This window comes from Agelaius tricolor, unplaced genomic scaffold, assembly GCF_023055355.1.
Source record: "Agelaius tricolor isolate 1412-34295 unplaced genomic scaffold, bAgeTri1.0.p SCAF_4, whole genome shotgun sequence".
NCBI classification, from domain to species: domain Eukaryota; kingdom Metazoa; phylum Chordata; class Aves; order Passeriformes; family Icteridae; genus Agelaius; species Agelaius tricolor.
In genome coordinates, this window is record NW_027269264.1 from 35,722,251 (window position 1) to 35,739,517 (window position 17,267).

Genomic DNA, 17,267 nt, shown 5'->3' on the forward strand with positions numbered 1-17,267 from the left:
TGATTTTTATTTTTGCAGAAGACTAGTTTCCAAATTAGGGATAAAGGAAGGATTTGCCATAAAGAACTGTCTCTGACTTCTTTGTTTTCATTAATTATAAAGGAAGACAATTTTTATAATTGTGCTGGGACTAGATGCCAACAAATACGTGAACCCAGAGAAGTGACAAAATGCATGTTCTTGCTATTGACTATATTGCTGCTTCCCTTGCTAGCTTGTGGAAATAGTCATGCAATAGGTGAAATTAGCCTAAAAATGCAAGTGATAAGAATGGATCCCACAGTCCAGTACGTAAGACATGTACTCATTACCTGAGTTCTAAAGTAAAAAAAGGTGATGCAGTAAACACTTTCATTATGTTGAAATCCTTGCAGTTTATTTGACTTTCCTGACTGCAAAAAGAAGAGCCACATTGTTCAGAAAGTTTTTCTTTCTGATAGGAAGTTAAGTGGTTACAAAAATTACAACTGTCTGTATAAACCAGCTTTGCTGTGGTAATAAAGAAGATTATTTAGAAGCTAAAACAGTATTGGAGCTACCATTATACTTGTCGTATGGGACTATCATATTAATAGTATGCAGGCACTTTTTGGTCTTGAGGAAATAAAAATTAAAACTGATAAAATTTTGTGAAAATAATACTGAAGGTCTTTTGATTTGCTGCAGTGAGTTCCCCGATGGATGAAGTGCTGGCTTCCTTGAAACGTGGCAGCTTTCATTTAAGAAAAGTTGAGCAGAGAAGTCTCCCTCCTTTTCCTGATGAAGATGATAGCAATAACATCTTGGCACAGATCAGGAAAGGGGTGAAACTGAAGAAAGTACAGAAAGATGTTTTGAGAGAATCCTTTACAATTCTGCCTGATACTGACCCTCTGACAAGGAGCATCCATGAAGCATTGCGAAGGATTAAGGAAGCATCACCTGAGTCAGAGGATGAAGAGGAGAGTTTGCCTTGCACAGACTGGGAAAACTAACCTGTAATTAAGCTACGTTTAAAGATAATATTTCTACAACAGTTTCTTATAACAGTAGCAGTTAAGCCTCAGGTTGTGCATTCTGGGAGACTTAGTAGGAATGTGACTAATCTGTCTGACATCCAGTGTGATAGAAATGCACATATGAATTGAGTATCACTGACTTTTCAAAGAATTTAAGGTTTATAATAAGGAAAACGTCTTTTTAGACAGTATGTTAGCCTTTTACTGTTCCAGTATTTCTGTTGAATATTGACAGATGACTGCATAAAAAACCTCTATTTTATTTAGTCAATTTGAAGGGACAGTTCCCAGTTTACCTAAAAAGTTTAAAAAGCAGCACAATCACTCTGGGACACACCTTATACTTACTTTCTGATTATTTCTAGCCTTGTAAAAATTGGGTATGTCTTATTTCAGACTGAGTAACTTCTAAGTGAAGGAGAGTTAGGTTTGAATGCCGAACACATTGAAATCTCATGGGTTACCCTGAGTGGCTGACTTCTTATGGCCTGGTTTCAGTCTCTAAAATCTGACTTAATTGAATTTCCAGGCTGTAAACAGAAAATATACAATTTATACCTCTGCTGGTCATATGAATTCCATGAACTTGCATTAATACTAAGCTACAGTGCCTGAAAGTACAGATATCAGACTTCAGCAGATGAAATTAATGATTTCAGAACAAACCAAAAATTGGCAGGAGATCAATTTCCAAAATAATTGCTGCGTCAGTAGCATAAAGATATTTGTGACCACAGCAGCAGCATAGGGCACTTCTCTGTGGTGGCTCTCTCATGTTACACTTGCATGAATGAACTTAAGTATCAGTGAAGGTTCCCACTAAACCTAAAATCTGAGAAACCAGAGGCATGACAATCTGAAAAGAAATTGAAAATCTGTTTAGAAAGGCTATTTAAACAGAATGGAAGACAAATATTTGTAATCCTTGCAACACAGTTAGCAGTAGAAAAAATATTATCTTTTTGAATGTTCACAATCCAGCATTTCTACCTTGGTTAGTTGTTAACATAGCTGGAGAGTGACTGTTGGTAAAGTGCTACAGCTGTTTAAAAACTGATTCTGCTTGGCACATCATCTGCTGAATGTTCTTGTGATTATGAAGTACTGTCTCAATCTGCTGCATTGGTGGGCTATTTTCAAATTATAATATTTTAATTTTTTGAAAAGGTAAATAAATGCTGCGTTCAATTCCTCACAAACTAGCCATTGGCCACCCTAATGATTTCACACTGTTTAATTATGGCTTGCTCGTTCTATTCCATACCAAATGTACTGCTAGTTTTGGAGTTGAAACTCCAGGCGTGGAGATGTGCTTAACTTTTGCTGAAACTCCAAGTAAAAATTATTTTTCTTTCATGTAACTTCTTTCTGTCCTTGTATATTGAAAACTCCCACTACCACAGCTCTTCAGAAATCAAGTGACAGCTATAAGAAAAGACATGTCTGGGAACTAACTTGGCTTTCTTAGTACAATTGCAATTAGACTGCAATCTCGTTTCCGAGATAACAGATCAAATTTAAACTTTGTGATTTGACTTTGATTTTAGTAAATCTGTTTGACTGTTTAGGATTTTTTTGCATTTTTTTGGCAAAATACAAAGAAATTTTCCAAGACTGACTTAATTTTTTTTAAATTAAATTGGTTGACCTCCTAAGCATTTTACATTGGAAGTGCGTCTTAGAAATATTCTGTGGTCATTGCCACACAATGTAAATATATGTTTTTCTCTGCTATTTGCAGCCCCATAAAAGGAGTTCAGAATGCAGCCTGAAAATCTCTGCCAGGTGGTCCCTGGTTGTTGCCTCCTTTTTACCTGTCTACATCCTGCTGAAGTCCTGTGAAATCATTTAGACCTAAAAGCAGTATTCAGTGTCAGTTCAGTGTCAGCAGTATGTGCTCCCTGTTCTTTACATATCTAAGACTTGCTTTCTCTTACCAATGTTGTATTTTATTACAAAAACAACCCTGTTAGGGTTGTTTTTAGGTGAGATTATTTAACACATAATAGTTTAGATTGAAAAATGGTTGTAAAGAATAGCTCAGAAAATTTGGGGATATTCACTTCATCAAAAAATAGCTCAGAAACAGCAGAGATTGAGACAAAGCCCTTGAAAAACTCAACTGAAAAAATGCTTTCCATATAGATGAGCATACTTGCTTGAAGATACAGACTGGTTTACTAGCATTCATCATACAAGAGTAAAGTAATGAAAGTCTGCTGTAGAAATAACAGGCTAGTATTTTTTACTGTAAGGTTATCCACTTAATATCATGCTTTAAGATTGATCGACTGGTTTTTAACTTGTGCTACACATGCCAAAACAGTAGCATAGAGATTTTAGGTTGAAAACATGTTTACAGAAGTGTGTTGGCACATATTTTTTATGAATTATGCTTAATTATAAATATGTCTGTATAGGCTAAGTGTAATGCACATATTTACCTTACAAAAGAAAGGCTAAATCTGATACAGTGATGTATATTTATTAAGTACCAGAAAGTTCCTTGATAAGTGTTAGTAGTGCTCACTGAAGTGGTTTCATTAATTATTGAAGTTTGAAGACAAAACTAACAGTTACTAATTCTTGCAGGAGACCTAGTAATTTCTTGTATTTCCTGTTCTGTGAGTTAACTTCTACATAAAGTTATGTCTAACCTTTTAAAGAGCAGTTCTTTCCAGACAAACACTCTGAAACATGTAAAAAGATACTGAGGCATTCTGTATATTGAAGTAGCTGAGCAAGCAGTATAAATATGTAGTAGCTTCTGTATGAAAAATCCGAGAGATTACTGGTAATCAAATGTATCCTGAGAATATCTGCACATGAGTACGTAATAGTGCACCATAGTACACTAAGAGTACTGTAAGTAATGCAGAACCTGAGTTCCTCTCAGTGATGGACAAAAGTAACAGATAACAAGGGAGCTTTTGTTCTCTCATCCAGTATTTTGGGCCTCTTCAAAATCTAATCTGTGTTAACTGCCAGTAATACCAGAAGGCAAAAAAAAAAGTCCTGGTCATATGTGTGTTCTGGCTTCAGAGTCACTGTGTCATTATCCTGGGAGCAAAGAGAACCTTTGCTCAGTATATTGCACTGCTCACGATATTGCATGTTAGAATTGCCTAATATGTTGAGAATATCTGATAATATTTGTACAGCAGTTTAGTTTTCAGATGTTCCTTTTTCTTTCTTTCCAAACAGGTGCTTGACAGCCACCAACGTGCGAAAAGAAACCCCAGTTGAAGATTTACTTTTCTTCTGCATTTCTGAGAATTCAGAGCCAGCAGTTATGACCATCAATTCCACAGAAGGCTTTCTTTGGCAAAGAAATAGTCTTTCTTTGGCAAATAACTCTGTACTTGGAAAAAAATGGCCTGAAATGTTAATTTCAGGTCACTTTTTTCTTTATTTGTTCAAACAAATTCTGGTTGGGGCACAAAGCTAAGTTGTTAAGACATGCATTTTATACTATCAAGAATGCCCAATTCTTAAGCACTTTTTATATTTGCGTTAGTAATGTATGGCCAGTTAAGTGAGGGGGCCATTTTGAGCTGGGAGACTACTTGCTGTTAGAGTAACTTGGGGGTTCTAAACCAGCTGTAAAATGGCCCCTTCACTGCACTGAATATCTCATGTGCTTGAAAATTCAACAAAATGGCTCCCTGAAGAGAAGCTTGCTGTGTAGCAGTCTGATATTCCAGAAAGAGAATTCCTAGTTGCACTACAGTAGCTGAAATTCAGTAACATGCAACTAAGACTTTTTTTCTTCTTAGCTTGAAGAAGCATATATCAGTATGAAAAGCAACAAGTGACCACAGCACAATGAGAATTAAGAGTTGAGTTCAGTACATATTCAAGAAAGTTTGTTTCCATCATGATATATTTAGTAAGACATACTGCAGCACCTTTTTAGAAGGTCATGTTTAGTCTGACATCTTTTTAAAGTAGACATTTTCATGCTTTTTAAAAATATTTAGCTATGCTGAACCAAGTTAGTTATACTTTTATCATTTGTTATAAGAAGCAATATTTTGTAATTTCATACTTAAAAATATTTTTCTCTTTTGGTTTAAAATGGCTTTTGATTAGTCTAAGCAGCCTTCTTTAAAAAAAGATCAAAGCACTTAAGCATTCTGATAATTGAGTTGTGAAAATCATGCTATTCTTGCTGGTTTTCATTATTCCCTTTAGTGGCTGCAAAAATGTTTGTATTTCATACCCAAAAGCCTACTGGCTGAAAAAAGTTTCTTTTGATTCTGACTGTTTTATTTTTAAAGGAGAGTTACAACTTCCTCTGCAGTGAATACTTAGGAGTAGTCCTAAACCTCATGACTAATGGCTGCAGGCAGCTACTCTTACGATACCACAGTACCAAGAGGTATGTCAATACAGAGATACAAGTAGCCTTGTACCACCTAAAAACCTCATGTGGTATTAAAAATCAGCCCATTACACTTCTAGGAAAGCTGAATTTCCACTAGCATTTTGTTTTTACTAGTGTAACATACACTGTGTTTGAGAAATACACAGTCCCTGTCTTTTGTGTTGTGTGGTCCATTCACTGTTCCTCTTTTGACAGATAAACTACTTTATGGGGATCTGGGTTCTTTTAAGTGGAGTTACTCATTGCTGCTGTCGTGTAATGGAACACGTACTGTGTTAACATTTATAACAGGGGATTTCACGTCTTGCCGTTTACTTACAGAGAGAGGAGCAGGAGACCTTACCTTAGCAATAGGCTGTGTAATCTAAAGGAACCTCAGCTCTGGGACCCTTCAGTCTATTGAAGATGTTTTGCTGTGGCTATCCAAAAATTAAAGCTCTGTCAAACATCTTGGGAGGATTTTCTTAACCATGTTGCCTTACTTATAAAGTTAGTGAACATTGATTTTCAAAGCACCTGCGAGCAGCGTTACTGTAGAATTGTATAGATTTTGCTGTGTTAGTTGCTAGGTCTCTATTTTTCAGTTGTGTGAAACACCTGATACTGGCTTTCCACAGGCCTAAAACTTCATGATGCTTTTTTCTTAAACTTATTCTCTGAATTCTGTGCTACGTGATATGGTTGCGAGCTGTCTGATGCTGTGTTCGTGCAGCGATAGCAGCACTTTCAAGGTTCATCATAATCATTCGACACTGCCTATACCATCAGCTGTTTAGTTCTACATTTGTTTGTACTTCCAGTCACACCACACATTAAAACCAAGGTAATCAAATAAATTTTTGGCTGTAGCACAAAACAGAACTTTGATGTGAAATGGTAATGCACATTATACATTTCATCTGAAACTTAGTGCTAAATTAAACAAGGAACTTTTATGTTCATTTTTCCTATTTTCCAGCCTGCGGTTTTATTCCTTAGAGTATGCATACAGAACACTAGCAAAATTTCAAGCCGAGGAAAAATAGTGTAATTTTAAAGTATTTGTGCAGTGGTTCCCTTGCACAACACGTTTGTCTGCAGTTTACCACTGTGTTGTTATCTAAATAGCTCCATGCTGTACTCTACTACAGTTTTCAGATATGTTTGCCATGTGATCTGTCATCTTTGCCTTGAAAAATGTGTGCATGACTGATGAAAATTACTCTTCTTAATCTGTTTCATATTTAGCTGAAATCTTAGATTTCTGTAGTAGCTTAGTCTCAATAGAAATGGAGTTCTCATATGAGCATGTATTTTATGGCACACAAAAACTAGTTGTTACGCTGAGCATAGCAGTATGTATCAGTTCAAAACTGCCATCTTCTATGTGGAAAATGAAATAATTTTTTTCCCTCATCCTACTCAAAAAAAAAAAAATCCTGAATTTAAATCTCCATGAGTCATTAGATGTCACAATTTCACGTAATTTTCACTTTAATATAAAAATTGTGCATCTGTAGTGTACACAGGCTAATGCATAAAAGGTACCATCCTCTGCCATATGAAATTTTCCAGTGGGATGGCTACTGGAGAAGAAGGGGAAAGTTTAGTATATTTATAAGTAACTTAGGGAAATCATGACAGTCCTGCGTTGAGGTCAGTTCCTCCACAGCTGAGAAATGCTGTAATAATTGTGAGAAATCTTGGCAAGCATCACTAAGGAAAAACACGTAAACATGCGCAAGGAAAAAGAGCCTCCATAAAAAGACCTGCCTATTGATATTTTTCATTTTATTGTTGTGGCTGCATTGTTCTGTTGCTAGTTATTTATCTTAAGTAGTTTGTCAGCTTTTCGGCTTTTTTCTATTTTTAGAAACTTATTTCTTTTTTGAAATTAAAAGTTTTACTGTGCTATAACATCCAGTGAAGTAAAGATTTGGGATGCATAATGTCTATTGTACAAATGCTTATGTAAGGACTGAAAAACCTTTTATAAATGGGAACAAGAAACTAAATACTCGGTTTCTGCTAAAATAACCAAAATGTAAGGTAAACAGCAATAGTCTTGTTCAGAAATTGAATTTATATCAACAAGAATTTCATGTTCTCATTCATGGAGGTTTCCAGATCCTTTACAAATGATCAATAGTCTTACTCACTTTACTGTATTTTCATGTTAGTTATCTGTGTAGGGTAGATGAAGGCTTTTTTTTTTATTCTTTTCAAACATCACTTCTAAGTTTTGCCTGGTTTTGTTTGTTTTTTCTTTTTTTTTAATCTGACAGTCTGCATTCTATACCAGACACTTGTAAAATAAATTAGTATGATTATATATTGTGTACTTTTGTGACTGAATTGGGGATAGAACTCAACATACTTCACTACGTTATTTGTAAAGAATCATTTTGAGTATAAGCACTATATTCTGTACTGTTTAAATAATAAAGTAATGATAGATGCATTATTGAAGATGCAACTTATTGAGAAGAGGAGGCAGAAACATTATTGGTTAATGTTATCCTTATTCCATTTGTTGCACTGAATTTCAGGAGTGTAATTTGTAAATCAAGTTTGCTCATGCGTGTAATCAGATTTTATTTTCATTGTAATGCTTATGTAATTAAATTACCTGGATGTATTTCTGGTAATGATTTCATAAGCATGGACAATATGTTGTTGATGTTTCGCACTACAGAATTAATGTTAAGAACAAGCAAAGCTTCTTGCAAAGAAAAGGAGTAACAGAAGCACCTTACTGGGAGAGCATGTTGCATGATTTCAGTCCTCTTGGAGCTGACAGACAATAGGTCATCCTAAACTTGACTGCAAATTGCTCTTTGGTGTAATAAGCACATCAACATTCTGCTATCAATGCTATCAACACAATGGCTATTTTTAACCTATAAATATACTGTAATTTAAGTTTTCCTACAAAGTGAATTTATATTTAATTGCTGCCTAATACATAAATACTTAGAATTTTTAGGAGGGTCGAGGGAGGGCGGGCATGCCAATATATTTGTGGGAGGGGCTGTTGCATATATGGGTCTTTGTACTTCCCTTTCAGTTTGACTGTTAATCCAAAACTCACAGCTCTGGCTTTGGTGAATCTGCAACCTGACATTTATGTATTTTTATTGTGATTCAGGTCTTCTATATTCTGTTGCTTCAGAGCTTCAGAATTTGACAGAAAAGGTCATCTTTCCATTCTCAAATGTGAATGCTCTGTACCTCTAATATGGAAAATGACCAAGCAATTAATTTTATTCTGCTGAGTTTTTAATATTAATTTGTAGAGCATTATCTAATGCTCATTAACCAGTAGTGTGTCCATTGAAAACAAGTAGAAAGGATGATACGCACCGTTTTGGTGTGTATAGTCCAAACTCTGCAGAGACTTTATTCCAGAGACTGTCGCCTATCCAGGAATTTGTTTGCCATAAACTGGCTTGATTTTCAGAGTATAAACATAGTTTTGACTTCTGAATTGGTTAATAGGTGTTGGCATTGGGGATATTCACTTAACATCTTCCAGCGTGTTGTTGCTGTTGCTATATGTTTTGAATTTCATTTTACGTGTATAGAAATGCATCATCATGAAAGGAAAGCTAAAAAAATACAGATGGCTGCAAGTTGTCTTACATTAATGAAGCCAGTGAAGCTTAATGAAACTAACTCCTTTGTTAAGCCTGTAGAATAAATAAGAAATAATGAAAACAAATTTTCCATTTACTAGCTTTGTGCAATATTATCATTAGACTAAGACACTACTAGCACATTGTGCTTGGCTTTAAGAAAGTTCTTTAATTCCATTATATTCAAAAGGACATATTAAATGCATATTTTATTGTAAAAACTCTGCAAATTTACTATGCCTGAAAATGCTCAAAGTTACTAAGTATTAAGCACAAGTATGTTTAAAAAAAGTTTAATAACTAAACAAAGATTTCTAGCAATACCTAGAAACTAAAAGAAGTTTTAATCGTCTGCTTCTTGGTCTTTTTTCTTTAGTGCAGCTTTTCTGCAGTGCAAGTTTGTTGCTGTGTATTTCATGGGGTTTTATTATCATGATTCAGAAATTTAAACCTGTACGCAAAGTACTGCATTCACCTTATTGTACATGCAATGTAACATCATACTCACAGTTTTGGTGCTTTAAAATTATTTCTCTTTTCTTTATTAAAGGATATTTATTTGATCACTGTCTTGGTTTTAACTTTGATTATATACTAGCATTTAAAAATACTTTTGGTACAGTTTGGTTCCCACAAAAAACAATTTCAGATCTAATTCATTTCAGTTCCCATTGGTATTCTTACAATTCCTCAAATTCTCTGTCATGGTTTAATGGTAGGTGGTTGCTTCTAAGCTATGTTGCAGCATGGAATATTTGTAGCTAGGTAACATCTTTGTAAATGAATCCACATGAACAATATAAGTGTTACAAAAGAACCTTGCTCCTGAATGATGCTGGGTAGTTGTGCGTAATTACAAAGCACACCCACTTTCCATCTCTTGATCAAAAGACAGAAACACTCTATCAAAAAGGGTGAAAGTTTGAATACTGAAATGTTAAGAGCTTGGCACCCTTATTTACACCTACCATGTCCCTCACTAGAGTTCCTAGGTGTTTGTGAGTAAGTTCTTCCTTTTATTGCTCTAGCCATTTTGTGTTATTATTTATGTAGACCTGTGTCTTGCAAAAAAAGGTATCTTTATATTGTATCTCTTTTCCCTTTTGCTTCTGTGTTTTTGGTGCAGTGCAGTAGGTTCTATTTCTAGCTGGTTCCTTAACATGAGGAAACGAAAAACCAGTGTATTTCTGAAACAGGAACTTTTTAGTGCCATTACAATCCTGAGAAAACAAGAAAAAGGATATTTCAAAGAGTAACATGAAACCAACTTTGTATTTGCAGTGCAAATCTACATTGCAACATGTCTTGTACAAAATTCAAAGCTGTCTGACTTTGGTTTCCTAATGGTGTTTTTCATGCCAGGTAATAATGACTCTTAATTCTGGGTTATGGAAGAACATGTAGAACAAGTAGAAAATGTGCTTTGAAATAATCAGTTCTTTGATTGTTGCTGACTTAAGAGAGAAGAGAGTTACATTTGTGTCTGAGGTCTGTTCCTAAAGCTCTGGCAGTGTGTGATCTTGATGTGGGTGCCTGCACAGGTTTTGCTCTGCAGGACAAACTGATGCTCCATCACATGGTTCTGTTTGGCACTGGCTTCAGTAGCTAAGTTGATTGTTATTTTTATAACTCTCTACAGTGTCAGTACAGGTTGGAAGTGAATTTAGTGTATGCATCAGGATTGCAGATGAGTCAATGTAATCTGTAGGCAGAATTAAAAGGCAGTGGTATGCCATGCAAAATAAGGCCTCTTTTTGGTACAACACAGAAGATGAAAGAACCATTTTTTTTTTCCTGCTTGTAACATGTCAGATGTAAATCAAAGGTACATTGTAAATAAATACTCAGTGGGCCACAATGCCTCTGAAATAGGGGAACTACTGGTATGTGCAGGGTTTGTCTCTGTTCTACCTCTTAATGCTCAACAGAGCCAGTAGGTACAAGGGAAAGAAGTAAAAATGGAAGGTGTATTTTGCAGATTTTTTTCCAAAACCTATGAACTGTTGCTTTTCTCAGCAGTTCTTACTGCTGCTTCCCATCATAGGGAGAAGCCCATTTTATAGGCTTCATTCTTCCTGCAATTGGAGGGAGCTTAGAGGAATCCTGGACTGCTACAGTACCTCTGAATCTTGGGATCAGCAAGCCATAAGCATGTCACTGCCACCACTGCAGCTGGAGCTTTATGCTCAAGGCAAAGGTCTAAATCTGCCATTACAGAGTTGTGCACACTGTGTGTGCTACTGTGTTTTTTACCATTTATAAAGGAAGGTTATAATGTCCATAAAAATGGATAAAATGTGGTCTTAAACTTTAGATATGTACCATGTCAGCTATTTAACTGTTACAGGTATCACTTTGCTTGCACAAACTGCCCTTCAGCAGAAAACCATCCCAGAAGTGTTCCCAAGAAGCTACAGTATCATCACTGTGTAATGTACCTTGCTCACAGAAGTCCAAACCTCCATCCTGAAGAACTGATCCCACAGAGAAGCATTTCTGCCTTTCCCCCTTTGCAGTAAGATTCTCAGTCTCTAATTACTTTCTCTAAACTTTATACAAATCTTCACCACAGTCATGCTCACTGTCCAGATTTTCATCAGCTCAAAAACAGCACATCTCCCTTGAACTGTTGCCTCCACAGGAAGGGCTGGGGGATAAAAACAGGCACAGATTACTCTGTGCTGTTAAAGCTGCTGCCTCTGTCGTTGCTGGGGTTTACTCATCATTAATCAACCAAAACTTTGGGAATAAAAGAACCTAAACCAAAACAAAAGTTATATTCACATTCACACTGTATCTGCTGTCTTACCCCTTTTTCCTATTGTAGTTTTGTGCTGTTTCTGGGATGTTTGTTGTATTGCTTTCTTGTCACTCATTCCTCACCATGGAATGCAGCAGCCTTCTTGACTTCTCTGAGACATCTCACTATACCCCACATTGCTTACATAAGACTAAGCACATTGACAGACTTTCAAACATAAGTCACTGTTTACTTCATTCTTGCATTGTGACAACTTTTCTAATTAGCATCACATTCCCTCTGTACATTACTGTTTAAAAGTCAGGAATAAGGAAGATTGAAGAATCATGCAATTCATACAAAGGACTTATATTAACTATACTTTTTCTTCCTCAGTACTTTATTTTAATCCCATTCAATTTCAGTAAGAGTGTAACTGAGTTGTTAGCATACAAAATCATCAGTGCATGCTCAAACTGCCATGCATGTTAAAAGCACAATTTAAACACCAGTAACAGACATTTATGAATCAACTTCTTTTGAAGCACCATAAAAGGATGGCCATTTTCCCCCCCCACATGCACTTGGCTGTGAGTAAAATGACTGTTGGAGTGGATAAAGTCCTGTGAAAACAATTTGACAGAAAAACCGCTGCACACTGCTCTTGGTTTCTAATGACATGTTAAAAAAATGTCTTAAATTGGCATTATAAAGTAATATTTATAGTATCAAAAAAGAAAGCACATATCCTATATTTCTGTCGATGGTATACATATATTTTTGTCATGGTTTCCTAAAGATTTCTGCTGCTGAAAAGTCTTCTCTTAATGGGAGAGTAAGTTGAAACATAAGGTTCGTTCTCCTGCCCAGCACCTTGGGAGATCTGCAGGAGGAAATTTATTTCCCCCACTTTACAACAGTGTTTTTATGTGTCCCCTGACACACACATACCTTGCTCTGTCACTCAGCTCTAAGTCAAACTGTGCTCAGTGAGTCAGGCTGTTGGTTTTTGCAAAGTCTGACCATTCATGGGCCATTCCGTCAGTGCTTGTGGCCAGGAGATGGTCAAAACACCCCAAGTAATACTTGGAGGGCGCCTACTCTTATTCAGCCATTCTGGGAAAAGATTAGAGGAGTGCAGAAATTGTCCTCAGTCAAAGGTTCTATTAGTTAAAGCAAATCTCTGTTTAGGAGATCAGGTTTGTCACTCTTTAATAAAGTCTACTTGGGCTATGTATTCAGGGAAAACATGAGCCACACAATGCCTACCAGGGCATGCTTTGCTTAATTGGTGTACAAAATAATATGCATTATATTTAAATACTCAAAAGCAGTTACATTTCCAAGTTAATGCTATGTCCCATTTTGCAGAAAATGCCAACCCTTCAAGTACTCAACTTTTAATCTCTGTTTGCAGTAAGAAACTTCGAACAGAAACTTTGTGTTCCAGACAGCATTTGTTGAGACTGCACTGTCAGCCATCTGGGATAAACCTGGGTTCTGCTCCCAGCCATTAGCTGCCTGAGATAACTACAGAATCCCTGCCGTTTGAGGCCCAGATGAATGAGTTTGCTGCAGTCCTTGGTGGATGCTCAAGGTTGCAGGGATGCTTCTGGATAAGGAAGTGCTTGGTACTATCACTAATACCAGCTTGGCTAATTGAATGCAAACTTTGCTTCTGCTCCCTTCCCAGTGGAAGGAGCCTAGCTGTTTCCCAACAGGACAGTGTCTTCTATTAACCCATCAATGTGTCATTGCAATAGCAAGCTGTGAAGTTTCAGTTAAAAAAGAAAAACTTACCCTGAAATACTGTGAGTTAGGATTTCTTCACTTAAATCCATGAAGACCTTCCAGGTGATGAAGGCCTGATCCTTTGACATGCCACTGTCACCAGCTAACTATTTTCCAAGTAGCTGCATGCCAGCATTTATGCCATGTAAGACCCAGCACTGTGCTTGTGGGAGCCGTGGAGGTCACCTTACAACTGCCTCTAGTAGTGGCCCCCTCTTCTGGTGCAGCCCCTCAAAAGTGAGACTTGAAGTGTTATGGCAAATTCCACAGCCACCTAACAGCTATTGCTGAGCTGTAAAACCAGCCTCAAGGCTGGTGAACTTGCTTGTTCTTATCCCATAAGTGAACCATCCTCATTGCCAGGTTCAGAGAGACGATTCCATGTTTGGACACACCAGCAGTTCCAGTGCAGTAGCTTGCTCAGTCACAGAGCTGACCAGTGCTGTGCTCTGTGAGGCCTTATTCCCTTCTGGATTTTAGATATCTATGTCCTTGTCCCAGTTTGATCACTGCAGTGTGGCCCAAGTGTCAAAATTCCTTTAAACCCCTCTGAAACGACAGTACTGTTTGCCAGCTACCCAACCTGTTACTCAAGACTAAGTCCCATAGATGGATTTCCCAGCCTGACTCAGGTACAGAGAACTGTTCTTGTCTTTGTACTTGTTCTCTCGTGGAGATTTCCAACGTAGCTATAATTCATTTGCAAAAGACCTGTCGCCTATTCTAGCTGATGACAGAAATCTTCTAGCTTGATGGGAACTTTTGCTGTCAATCCTAACACATTTTTGCATTTTAACTTGAGTTACATGTGCCTTATAGGTATTTTCTATTTGTGCAATACAGTTACCATCATCGGTGAAGAGCATGAAAACTCATGTCTTCTGAAAATATTTGCATTGCTGTCTCTATGACAGCTCTGATTCAAGGTACTTTCTAGTAGCATGCCTCAGTAATGCTTGTTTAGAAGATCCCCAATGCTTCCTCACTGAGGCTGAAATGTTCATGCACAACAGTCAGCACCTCATTCCCACAAGTGTCTCTTTTGTGGGTGGGTTTTGGGTTTTTTGGGTTACTGATGTCCCTGCTGAGTGAGCTGGACACTGAATATTTATGTTTCTCATTCCGTAAGCAGTTTAGGACTTATATTGACTATAAACATTTTTAGTTGTTCCATGTTATGCAAGAGAAAAGAACACAGAACAAAAGAAAAAATGCAAGAAATAGAGGAAAATGAAAGTTTTGGCTGGTAGGTTCAAATGGTAACAATAACCACCTCAAATAAAGCTTTCATAATTTCTTTTTAAAGAGGTGGGGAAAAGCAGCTTATAGCAAATCTACATATTACTCTGCTTCTTTAAGATATACAGAATGAAATTTCCCCCTTTCTCCCCCTGCAAGCAAAACTCTGACTGTGCAAAATGCTCTGGAGCAAAAGGGCTCCAGACTGGTAATGACAGAGCTACAGTTTTGAAGCAGCAGCTTCTGAACAAAGGACAGCAAGCCCTCCTGGGTTGCTTCTGGGACAGACAGCAAGTGCAGCTGGCAGGGTGTAGCAGTGAGGCTGTGCAGCAGGGACTAGATGCAGGATGCTCGCATGAAATACTACTTGAGGCACTCATCTGCATACTTCTACCCTGGCTCCTCTCACTAAGTCAAAGAGAGCTGTACCTTACACTGATGGATTTCTGGTTCTCATTGCTGCAGATTCCTGAGAAACAAAACTGCTGGAATTATAAAAATAACCATATATATTCAGATGTGAAGAAATAAGTAGATTTAATGTTAAAATTTCCATCCATAAGTAAGGGCTATGATCTTTCTCCTGCAGGCAAGTACAAGGTCATTTTGCTTCCAATTTCTTTTGTTTTGTTTAGAGACAATTCCACTGAACATTTAATAAAATACAAGCCAGACTCAGAGAATTTCAAAGGCCTTGTTCCCTCTCTGCAAGTATCTGCATGACCATATTTAATTCAACAGGAGGAAATCCATACACACAGATTATATTTACACATACCTTGTCAAGTGTAGCTCTTCCTCTCCCCTTAGCACCTGGATGCATGGTATTGTTTGTGAAGGTCCTTAGTTCTGCCCTCCTTCTTGATCTACTGAGAAAAAAACCTTCTTCTTCAAGAATTACCACAGTCACAGAAATGCAAGTTCTCTTCCAAGAAAATGTCTATGTTGCTATTCTCAACCTAATGGAAGCAAAAGCACCTGACACACTGCTGGATCCATGCAGCGAGATGAGGCTTGGATGAGAGCAGATGAGAATTCCCAAAGCAGGGAACAAGGTTGGAAACTACTTCCAAGTTAAAAGAAAGAAAAAACCCCAAACTCAGCTCAGAATTCCATTACCATCATAGGAACATCATAGGATCGGATGGCAGCAGAAAACAGGGAGCACTGATGGTTAATACTGGTATCAAACCTCTAGAGTGGTGAAGGTAAAAGACAGAGAGGACATGGGGTTTGCAGACTGTCAGGACTTCAGCTGTGTTCATGAAACACACCCCCAGTGCTGACCTTGGGAAGCCTCTAGCAATCAAGAGTGGACTTTTGGGCCAAGCCAGGTGTGCTCAATGTCAGCATGATGTGAGCACCTAAGGAAAGTGAGATCCTTCCAGGTGGTTTGTCATTCCCTATGCAAATCATTCTCACCTATTTTACAGCTACACAAGGTTTCCACACTAGGGAATCTTTTTGAAATCTGTGCTTCCCTCACCCACCCCAAATTTACAACACCTTTGATAGTTACTTTCCTTCCATGGCTTTATCTGAAAATACTAAGGAATGCCAGATATATCGTTTCATCTGAGCTCTGCTTATGCAAGACCCAGCAATAAGGGGGAAAGTAGGTATATTGTGTTTCTTTGGTCCTATGATGAGCTGCCAGCAGTGCAGAAGCAGAACTGGCCACTGCAGGTCCCTGAGAGGTTGTGGCGGGCAAGCTATGAGACCCCTTATGGTGTGAAAACCCCCTTATGTCTATAGTATCTAGAGGTATTGTGACATTTAGACTCACACCTGCTTTCTGGCTAGGCATGGCCAGAAGAGTGGACACAAGCTGAACTGATCTGGGATCTAACACAAAACTCCAAAATGTTTAACAAAATTTCAAATTTCAAAATGTTTAACAAAACAGGGAAAATTCATCCATCTTGTCTGAAGTAAGTGGAGTAAAATGAGGAACTAAGGCTGCTAAGCAAAACCACAGATTTCAAATAATGTGTATATAATTTTATCCCATGATATGGTCTCTGCTTAGCACTGTTCAGAGGTAGTGCACAAATGCAGCATTACTAAGAAAATGTAAACAAGACAGTTTGAACATTGCTTAGCAGAGTCAGGTCCATTTTCTGAAAAAGAAACCCCAGTGTATAGGTGTGCACTTAACTGGCATGTTCAGTTACTGAAACTGAACTACACACATTGGGATGGAGTTTCTTGATGGTATTTTTTAATTGTCTTCTGACATCCAGATCTAATCTCTAATTAGATCTGTCTTTGGCCTTAAGGTTTTTGCAACTAACCAAGTTAAGTGCTTTTACTGATACCTACAGCTCTGCAGAGAATTAAGGTCTGCAACAGTTTTCCATTCCTCTCTCCATGCAGTATTTCTGAAAAATGGCTTTGATTTTGACTTTTGAATGCAGTGCTCACAGAGTGCTGTTCAGCAGCCACTTCAGTACAGAATATATGAGATGACAGAATGAAATGAGGTTTAGCCTCTTATT

The 17,267-nt window shown here is 37.4% G+C and overlaps 1 protein-coding gene across 1 annotated transcript in view; it reads left to right on the plus strand.

Annotated features, from left to right (window-relative positions):
* Positions 1–9,562, plus strand: part of JMY (junction mediating and regulatory protein, p53 cofactor) — a 65,454-nt gene extending 55,892 nt beyond the window's left edge. Inside the window, exons 10-11 of the mRNA XM_071425259.1 lie at positions 667–977; positions 4,203–9,562. Coding sequence (XP_071281360.1) covers positions 667–974 — 308 coding nt within the window. The 3' untranslated portion in view covers positions 975–977; positions 4,203–9,562. The remainder of the gene's footprint in view (positions 1–666; positions 978–4,202) is intronic.
* The last annotated feature ends 7,705 nt before the right edge of the window (positions 9,563–17,267 follow it).